The following is a 10651-nucleotide window of genomic DNA, read 5'->3' on the forward strand; positions in this document are numbered from 1 at the left end:
AGGACGTCCTTCTTCACCCAAAGAGTGATTAACACTTGGAATTCACTGCCACAGGAAGTGGTGGGTGCTACAAGCATGGATGGCTTCAAAAGGGAATTAGATAAGCATATGGAGCAGAGGTCCATCAGTGGCTATTAGCCACAAGGTATAGCTAGGGGCTCTGGGGCAAGTGATGCTCTGTCTTCTTGGTGCTTGGGGGGGGGGGGTCAACAGGGGGGGGGCTTCTAATGTCCTGGCCCCACTGGTGGACCTCCTGATGGCACTGGTATTTCTGGCCACTGTGTGACACAGAGTGTTGGACTGGATGGGCCTTTGGCCTGATCCAACATTGGCATCTCTTATGTTCTTATGTTCTTATGCACCAGAGAATTTGCTCGTGTTTGTTAGAACAGGTGGAGTCGGCCTCCCATATATTACTCCATTGTCCTATGTACGATGAAGAGAGACAGCAGTTGTTGATACCCCTTCTCTCACGTTTTAAACCCTTGGCTAATTATCTTACATATGCCGAGGAATGTTTGATGAAGTTCTTATTGGCCGATACTTATGATTCTGTCTCGCGCAATGTTGCTAAGTATTGTTATCTGGTAATTAAAAAGCGTAGAATGTACTGTAACTCGAGCCATTAATGATGGAATTGACCGGTTTCGTATTTTAGAATTTAAGGCTGCAAGGATTGTATGTCGTAGACTCGGTGTTGTACTATTTTGGTTTATTTTGCTGGTCTTATGACTGTTCTTAATAAATTTGTTTGTTTGTTTGTTTGGAGTACTCTCTGTGTCAAGGTGAGTCTGGTCAACTTTGCTTTATCGAAAGAAACCCCGGATGTGGGTTTTAAAACCAGCTCAGTTCGCCTGAACCAACAGCTCCCCTGCTACGCTTGTTCTTAGCCGAAAGGCTGAGAACTGACGGTATAACAGGTGACTGCCACTGTTCCCTCTAAGCTCAGTTAGTGTGAGCTAACTCACAGGGTTTTTTTAGCCTCTGGCTCACACATTTTTGCCTTACCTCAGGAAGGATGGCTCCAGAACAAACTAATTTATGCAGTCGCCAAGTCACCTGCTCACAACTTTCATGCCAGTAGCTCAGAAAGTAGAATTTTTGCTCACAGGACTCCACAGCTTAGAGGGAGCAAGCTGGAGACCGGAACGGTTACTAATAATCTATGCTCTGTCAGCCACGGCTGCTTCTAAACAGTATGTTCAGTCCTGCAGCCGAGAGAAGGTTTGGATGAGGAGAAAGCAGGGACGGTGGATATCAAGTACTTATGATTTGATAACAGGCGCTAGAAGACTTCTATAACAGAAGCCGGAAGGTAATAGGGCAGAGAACAGGTATATGCCGTATGCTGACATTAGTGCTATAGTATCTTGCCGGACCTCGTTGGTGATTTGTTTACACTTTGTACCTAATAAAAAACAATAGAGGAAGACTGGACCTGCACTGCATTACGTGCTCTTGAAACTGGGTTTTTCAAAAGGCTCAAGTCCCAGGAGACTGCAGACCAGGCTTGGATAGAGCACAATATTTTATCCAGATGAAGGTAAACTGATATATATGAAAGCCCTAATGTGTTGGCACTTTCCAGCTCTCCCACTGGCTGTGCTGTGCGCTCCATCGGCCATTGGCCCATCAACCGCCAATCAAGAATACTCGCGTGCCATTGGCTGGGTGCTGGGTCCACTCGCCTTCCCCACCCACTGCCGCCTCAGCCACTGTTCCCTGTCAGAATAAACTGCCAAAACAGCTGTCTCTCTTGACAAAGACACTTCTCCACCTGGCTGGCTACTGAAACAACTGTTCCCTGTTCAGGAAGAGGCTTCTAGTTTCTTATAAAATGGCGCACACACCAAACTCCCAACAGCTTCCTTCTCCTTCTGGGAACCCATCCACGAATCCCATTTTGGACACACTGGGAATTTCCACGCCCTGCTCCCACTTCAGAGCCATAAACGCCACCCCGCTCCCCCGGAGTTCTTTATTCAGCCTCCTGTGACCCAAAAACCTACCGTCATGGACCAGAACACATTTTGGCGACTCTAAACCTGATGCATTTTATATCACCTCTGTCAAAAGTGCTAAACAGATTCTGTTAATGAAGAAGAAGAAAAGGAGGAGGAGGAGGAGATTGAATTTATACTCCACCCTTCACTCAGAGTCTCAGAGCGGCTTACAAACTCCTTTCCCTTCCCCTCCCCACAACAGACCCCCTGTGACTTGGCGGGGCTGAGAGAGCTCTTTCCAGGACTCCTCGTGAGAGTACAGCTCTGACAGAACTACGGCTTGCACAAGGTCATCCAGCAGCTGCACGTGGAGGAGTGGGGAATTAAACCCGGTTCTCCCAGATTAGAGTCCGCGCACTTAACCACTACAACAAACTACTGCCTGCAAAGGAAATGCCAGCGTTTAGCATTCAAAACGGCGGTTGTGATCTGACGCAAGCAGTACGAGGAAACGTATTCCGGTCTTTTAGACTTACTATTAAATACTTCTCTTGGCCGTTGACTTGCGCTGTGTTGATTGTATAGACCGTCTGCTTACCCGGGGATTTCTTTTGGGCCTGGAAACAGAAGGAAGCACAGGATACTTAGGGGTTTACTGCTCCTAGGAGCCCGTATGTAGAGTTATAGCTTTAGAAGGTTTCAAAATGGGCTTTGCTTCTGGAGCCTAGGGAGCGTGTTCAGCTGGGGCCAGGGCGATGGGCCCTTTTAGACCGGGACCCGCCAAGCGACAAGAGCGGCACAAGACAAGGAGATCAGTCTTCAAAAGCCGCCTCTGTCCAAAATTTTGCTAGGCAGCCAGAGGAAAGCCCGTCTTCCCAAATGCAATGTGGAGACCGCAGTGCTGACCAGCCTTGCAGGGCTGTCGTACGAACGGAGGTGTCAAACCCTGCTACGCTTTGCTTGCCACTGTTGCTGGGGGGAGGGAATTCCTAAGGGGGAGGGGGGTGGAGTGAGTGAGTGAGTGTGGAGACTGAGACCTTTCGCTTTTAGGAGATGTAATGTCACAAGTCAGCTTCCTTTCCCTCATTTTTACTTTCCCAGGGGGAGGTGTCCTTGAGAGACTCTCTGTACCAACTTGGACTGCAGATAACCAAGACATATATAGGTGTACTTGAGAGGCTCTCTGTACCAACTTGGACTGCAGATAACCAAGACATATATAGGTGTCCTTGAGAGGCTCTCTGTACCAACTTGGACTGCAGATAACCAAGACATATATAGGTGTCCTTGAGAGGCTCTCTGTACCAACTTGGACTGCAGATAACCAAGACATATATAGGTGTCCTTGAGAGGCTCTCTGTACCAACTTGGACTGCAGATAACCAAGACATATATAGGTGTCCTTGAGAGGCTCTCTGTACCAACTTGGACTGCAGATAACCAAGACATATATAGGTGTCCTTGAGAGGCTCTCTGTACCAACTTGGACTGCAGATAACCAAGACATATATAGGTGTCCTTGAGAGGCTCTCTGTACCAACTTGGACTGCAGATAACCAAGACATATATAGGTGTCCTTGAGAGGCTCTCTGTACCAACTTGGACTGCAGATAACCAAGACATATATAGGTGTCCTTGAGAGGCTCTCTGTACCAACTTGGACTGCAGATAACCAAGACATATATAGGTGTCCTTGAGAGGCTCTCTGTACCAACTTGGACTGCAGATAACCAAGACATATATAGGTGTCCTTGAGAGGCTCTCTGTACCAACTTGGACTGCAGATAACAAAGACATATATCTTTCACTTGGCTGGGATGGCAACGTTAGCTGTGGTGTGAATGTGACATGTGCTTGGGGGAAGGAAAAGGGGCTTTTCTTTGAATTATCTATATTAAGCTTGTACCTGCCAAAAGTCTTCAGTTCTAACACAGTGGCTTTCTGGATCTTGCATGTAACTCAATGAACTTATCACTGCCAAGGGAGAGCTGTTGAGTGTAACTGGACCGGGGGTCTGACAGAAGGGCTCTGAACACTCACTACAGGTAGGCTGGGGGTCTGATGCCATTCACGAGGGCACAGGGTGGCGACAGAAATAAAAGTACGGGACAAAACCACGACCAGAAAACCCTGGACATTGAACAAACGCTTTTAAGTGTCTTGTACAGAGTTAGATGGAGCTGTGGTGGCTCAAGTGGTTAAGACGCTGAACTGCAGGCTATGGAAGGTCGGTAGTTCAGCAGTTCGAGACCCGAGTGTGCCGCATGATGGAGTGAGCGCCCGTCTCTAGTTCCAGCTCCTGCCAACCTAGCAGTTCGAAAGCAAGACATTGCAAGTAGATAAATAGGTACCACTTCGGTGGGAAGGTAACACCGTTGCGTGCGCCTTGGTGTTTAGTCATGCCGGCCACATGACCACGGAAACGTCTTCGGACAGCGCTGGCTCTTCGGCTTTGAAACGGAGATGAGCACCGCAACCCTAGAGTCGGATTCGACTGGCTTTCGAGCAAGGGAACCTTTACCTTTACTTAGATCCTTCATCCATCGTGGTGATTATTGCATACTGGCTGGCTGATTCACCACCTAACACAGATCTATAAACCGGAAAAGCTGGGGATTGAGTCTGGGACTCTCTGCATACAAAGCAGGTGGTCTCCCACTGCGCTAGAGCCACCCTCCCCAGAGCTCTGCACTGGGTTCCGTTTGATTCTCAGCCTCAGTCCCACCCACCCCCAGCAAAATGGGAATAATGACCTTCACCGACAAGTGAATGTGGAATCGCTTTCATAGGCAGTTTGCAATTTTCAACAGGCTCATCGCCAGTGAAACGATGCATTAGCCTTGGGGAACTGAAGCTGAGAGAGAAAGTGACCTCACCAAGGCCATGCAGAGCAGGGTTCCCCAACACGGTGCCCACGGGCGCCCGCCAACACCTTTTTCTGGTGCCCGCCAAGTGTTTTTAGGAAGTGAATCGGGCCAGGTAGGGCTTTTGCCCAGCAAGGCTGTGCCGATTTTTTGTAAGTGCTGCTGTGGCGGCAGCTGCTACCACAACACAAGGTGTGTTACTGATGTTAAAGCTGTGACGGTCATTTTTGTGGCTGGCTCCGCCTCCTGCAGCAGCCATTTTGTGGCAGCCATTTTGTAGCTGCGCCTCCATACCGTGGCAGGTTTTCACATGTGGCCACATGCTCAAAAAAGGCTGGGGAACCCTGAGGTAGTGAATTGGGGGGGGGGGAATAGAACCCACACTGCTATACCAGAAATGTGGGGTTTTCCTACACGTGTCTTTCCCGGGCACAGTTCTGCTTGCCTTCAAGCCATGGTAGAGAAAACGGGCAGACTTGGCATTCTCCTTCGTCCAGGGCTCTTTTTGTAGAAAAAGCCAAGCAGGAACTCATTAGTATAATAGGCCACACCCAACAGCAGGGACTCATTAGCATATTGGGCCACACCCCTGACAGCACAGCTCATTAGCACATTAGGCCGCACCCCCATGTTATCAGAAGTGTGGTCATCCAGCCACACCCACCTCTTGCTTGTTATTCTGTTTACCTTGTTTGTTGTCAAACCCAGGGCCTTTTTTTGGAGCAGGAACTCCTTTGCATGTTAGGCCACACACCCCTAATTGTAGCCAATCTTAATGAGTTTCTGCTGTTGGGCGTGGCCTATTATGATAATGAGTTCCTGCTGGGCGTGGCCAACTCGGGAGCCAGACGGAACTCCGTTCCTGTGCGTTCCCGCCCAAAAATAGCCCTGCCTTCGTCCCTGCAAACAGGAAGCGAGGAAAGGGAATCCGGAGGCTCACCTCTAGGTTCTTTCCCAGGAAGGCCTGCAGAAAGGCAGATTTGCCGGCTCCCGGGGACCCGATCACCTTGCACAGGAAAACGTTCCGGTGAGTCTGGCCCTTCTCCAAGTCGGTCCTTTTCTCCCGGGTCACTGGCGCGAGAGAAGGCAGAGAAGAATACAGAAGATCAACCCCTTTCCTTCCACCCGTGCAGCCAGAGGAGAAGGGCAGGCACAGCGTTGACTGGTCCCCTTGGGGAGACCAGGAAAGGGGGAGGTATTTGTGAATTTCCTGCCTTGTGCAGGGGGTGGGACTAGATGACCCCGGAGGTCCCCCTCCAACTCTACGATTCTACGGTTCTTTGATTCTAAGGGAACCGACAGACATTAACGCGATGGCCACGATGTCTTCCACTAAGAGCACAACGATCTTATTCTGTTGAGATAAGCCTACTGCCTGAATTCCCGAGGGCACAGATCGTGGAGTCTGGAGGTCAGACTGCTTCTCCCAGGAAAACCAGCTTTGTTTGCTGAAGGTGCTTAGGCTGGGCTTCTCGAGCCAAAGCCGAAATGGTGCTGGGAGAAGATTCGTGGAGAGTTTCACGAACTTTTCGCTTAAAAGAGGAGGCAGAACGAACGAGTGAGAGAGAGACTGTAAAATGGTTTCCTGAAAGAGACCGCAGTATTTTCCTCTAATCTGACAATCTTCCCTAACCTGCTACAATCTTTTACAACCAAACCACAAAAAGGATGTACCGCTTGGGCCATCTTTATTCTTGTTAGGAGAACGATCCTACGAAATGTTGTCCGATGGCAACAACTGTCTTACAAAGGGAGTTTATATACCCTGAAACTCTCGAAGGCTTATACGGCCTGAAACTCTCGTTGGACTAGATTCTAACAATCCTATTCATGGATTCTCCCTCTTTTCAGGTAGACCAAAGCTGGCAAGCACAGGTGACGGGGCTAGCTTTGGAGGCTCTCTTTGCTCCTGAGTTGTTCGGCTGCCCCTACCACCCACAATACCGAGTTCTGTTTTCAACACGGAAGCAGGGGCTCAGCATAGAATCATAGAGTTGGAAGGGACCTCCAGGGTCATCTAGTCCAACCCACTGCACAAGGCAGGAAATGTACAAATCACTGACACGCCCAGAAGATGACAAAAAAAACCTCCAGGATCTCCAGCCAAACTGGCCTGGAGAAAAATGGCGTCCTGACCAATGCTCCCTCCAAGCTGTGGAGTCCTGTGAGCAAAAATTCTACTCTGTGAGCGACTGGCATTAAAGTTGTGAGCGAGCGATTGGGCTATGGCGTGATTTAGTTGGCTCCGTATCCAACCTCCCTGAGCTAAGACAAAAACATGTGAGCCGGAGGCTCAAGAACTGTGAGCTAGCTCACACTAATTTGTCTTACAGGGAACACTGTTCCTGACCCCAAAGTGGAGATCGGCGTTCCCCTGGCCGTGTAAGGAAGGGCCACGAGAACTAAGCCCTGATGCAACTAGAGATGTAAACTTTCCGGAAATTTTGAAGCTCGGGAAAACCCCCAGGTTTTTTCCGTTTTTTTTTCGGGGGAGAAACTGAAATTTTCGGGAAAAATTGAAAAAAATGCTACATTAGCATTTCTTTTGTCTTTTCTAAATTGAAAGTCATTCTGTTACTTTAGGAACATAAAATATGACTATGGACATTTTTACTTGGCATGAAATTATCACAACTAGCATATTAAAAATATAGTATATCCAAACAATTATTACAAACAGAATACCCACCCACATGCAAACACAAAACTGAACCCTTTTTATTTTCTTCTGACAATAGCACCTCCTAAAGGAAGAAATGCATCTTGTTCTTGCATTGGAGAGTTCAGTTTGTAACCTAGGACTTGCTTGTCCTCAGTGCACAGAAATTAGATCAATCTGATACCATATATATATATATATATTTTAGAAATGATTTGGAAAACATTTGAACACCTTGTCTTAAAATATTGTATCCGTCATGTTAAAATAAAACGTTCCATATTCAATTTTTTTTTCTTTTTTCCATTTTTCAAATTTTTCGGAAAAAAACAAAAAGACTTCAGGAAAAAAATGTTTTTTTCCCGAATTTTTCCGGGCCTTCACATCTCTAGATGCAACCCTTCCTGCCCTCCCACTCGTGATCTGCCTAAGTTCACAGAATCAGCACTGCTGTCCAATGGCCGTCTAGCCTCTGCTTCAAAACCTCCACAGCAGGAGAGCCCGCCGCCTCCCGAGGAAGCCTGTCCATCGGCCATACTGTGCTGACAGCAAGAAAAGGAAGATGCCGCCGCCACTGCCACCACTCCGTCCCAAACACAGGGCAGATGCTCAGGAGCGACCCACCTGTGATGGCGTGAACCTGAGAATCCTGCTCAGAGAAGATGGGGTAGCCCAGGTAACCCAGGTGTTCCAGACACCGATGGACCTCCAGGTAGGCCACGAGCCTAGGGAAAGCCAAGCAGAGAGGAGGCCGCCCGTCAGAGGGACCACGGGGAGCGCCAGCCGGGCGTGGAGAGAACGGGTATCAAGGAGGGAGGGGGGAAGAGGGGCTTGCGCTTACGTCCACTGGCAGAGGAATCCATGCAGGGAAAGCAGGCCTTTATCAGTGGTGCATACCGTGTGGTAGAGCTCGGGCCCCCAGGGCATGTAAGGGAAGACGCCGAAGCAGCTCTGCAGCTCCGCAGGGGAGAGGGCACCGTCGCGGTCCTGGGGGAAGAGGAGACGGGTCAACAGAGGAGTTAAGAACATCAGAGGAGCCATGTTGGATCAAGCCAGTGGCCCACCCAGTCCAACTCTGTGTCACACAGGGGCCAAAACCCAGGGGCCGTCAGGAGGCCCACCAGCAGGGCCAGAACTCCAGAAGCTCTCTCGCTGTCACCCCCCAAGCACCAAGAAGACAGAGCATCACTGCCCCAGGCATAAGAACAGAAGAGAAGCCATGTTGGATGAAGTCAATGGCCCACCCCGTCCAACACTCTGTTTCACACAGCGGCCAAAAATACCAGGTGCCATCGGGAGGTCCAACAGTGGGGCCAAAAGTCCAGAAGCCCTCCCCCTGTTGCCCCCCCCCCCCCAAGCACCAAGAATACAGAGCATCCCTTGCCCCAGACTGAGAGTCCCTATCTACACCTTGTGGCTAAGAGCCACTGATGGACCGCTGCTCCATGTGTTGATCGAGTCCCCTCTTGCAACTGCCCATGCTTGTAGCCACCACCACGGTGGTAGCTGAGTCCACAGGAACTCCGGAGACCAAACGTCAGCTCTGAAAAACCTTTTCCTTGCAGCACCGCTCTGAAAAGGGGGATCTCTGTCTAGCCTCAACTGTCAAACCAACAAACCTCTATTCCCTGTCAGCGAAACAGATCCTCCATGTCCAGAGGCAGTCTACCCCTGAGCCCGACTGCCAGGAACACTACAGGCTTCGTGCAGGCACGGGCCTGGAAGCAGAATGCTGGAGGAACCCTGGCCCAACCGGCCGGAGCTCAGCTGGGGAGGGGCCCCTTGAGGGGGTGAAGGCAGGAACCGGGAAGCCGTGATTCCACAGCTGAGATTAAAGGATGCAACCGACGGGGCCCAGCAACGCACGGGTCACGCGGGGGAGCCTGCTCCGCTCACCTTGTCGTGCTTCTCAAAAATCTTCTGCAAGAACTGGTAGCCAAAGTGATTGAGCTCGGTGGAGCAGTCGTGGGGCACCCGGATCCTGGGAGAGAAAAAGGCCGGGTGGTTAGGAGCAGTGTTCCCTGTAAGCTGTGGAGTCTTGTGAGCAAAATTTCTACTTTGTGAGCGACTGGCATTAAAGTTGTGAGCGAGCGATTTGGCGACTGCATCAATTAGTTTGCTTTGGAGTCGTCCTTCCTGAGCTAAGACAGAAATGTGTGTGCCGGAGGCTAAAAAAACTGTGAGCTAGCTCACACTAACTCAGCTTAGAGGGAACACTGGTTCAAAAAGTGCGCTGGAACTTCTGAAGCGTCCTTGAGAACAACCGGGGGTGTGAACGGGTGCAAAGAGTCCGGGCGTGCAAAGGGCAGCTGGGGTCCAGCCCCCCCCCTCCTTTAAGGAAAATCGACTAGGCTCAGTTGTGTAGTGGTACAGCACAACTCTGTATGGAAGAAGAAGAGGTTGTATTTATACCCCGCCCTTCACTACCCGAAGGGAGTCTCAGAGCGGCTTACAGTCTCATTTCCCATCCCATCCCCACAACAGATGCCCTGGGAGGCAGGTGGGGCTGAGAGCAGCTCTCTTGAGGACTGCCCTGGAGAGAACAGCTCTGAGAGAACTTGTGACTGACCCAAGGTCACACCTGCAGGTGCATGCGGTGTGTCAGGTCCCCAGCTAAGACACTCTCCACACACACTATTGGCAGTGTGATGCTTTATTAGAGATTTGCTTGCTGTAGGTACAAAACTTTTGTTAGGACTGTGGAAAACGGCGGGAACTCACAGGTTATAGGCAAAAGCATGACGTTCCACACAATCATACGTCACACCTACCCCCCCCCCCAGCGTTTTTACAGCAACACAGACAGATATGGGGTGCCCTATCAAACCTAGCCTAGGCACAGAAAGTCTCCAAGGTCAATCTCATGAGAACTAACTCTCGGGGCACAACTTGAGAGACTGTTACGGCTACTACCCCCATACCCTCACAAAACACACCCAAAGGGAAGGAAGCGGAACTTAGGGAAACGAAAGTTAGGCCTCAGCTTGGCATGGAGGAGTGGGGAATCAACGCCAATTCTCTCGGATTAGAATCCACACTCCTAACCACTGCACCAAACTGGCTCTCAGAAGGTAAGGAACAGAACGGACCCCTGAGAGAGTAGTTGGGAATCAGAGGACTGTTAGGATGAACGGCTCATTGCGTCCCCCCCCCCCAGTCCCTCAAAGCCAGTGTTCCTTTGTGGC

The 10651-nt window shown here is 50.1% G+C and overlaps 1 protein-coding gene across 1 annotated transcript in view; it reads right to left on the reverse strand.

Annotated features, from left to right (window-relative positions):
• Positions 1-10651, reverse strand: part of RHOT2 (ras homolog family member T2) — a 39147-nt gene that overhangs the window by 12878 nt on the left and 15618 nt on the right. The window contains exons 11-15 of the mRNA XM_015419415.1: positions 9363-9484; positions 8308-8453; positions 8091-8191; positions 5748-5878; positions 2480-2560 (exon numbers count right to left, since the gene is read on the reverse strand). Of these exons, the coding sequence (XP_015274901.1) occupies positions 2480-2560; positions 5748-5878; positions 8091-8191; positions 8308-8453; positions 9363-9484 (581 nt within the window). The remainder of the gene's footprint in view (positions 1-2479; positions 2561-5747; positions 5879-8090; positions 8192-8307; positions 8454-9362; positions 9485-10651) is intronic.

The sequence above is a fragment of the Gekko japonicus genome, unplaced genomic scaffold (genome assembly GCF_001447785.1).
Source record: "Gekko japonicus isolate JY-2015 unplaced genomic scaffold, Gekko_japonicus_V1.1 scaffold513, whole genome shotgun sequence".
In the NCBI taxonomy this organism is placed as follows: domain Eukaryota; kingdom Metazoa; phylum Chordata; class Lepidosauria; order Squamata; family Gekkonidae; genus Gekko; species Gekko japonicus.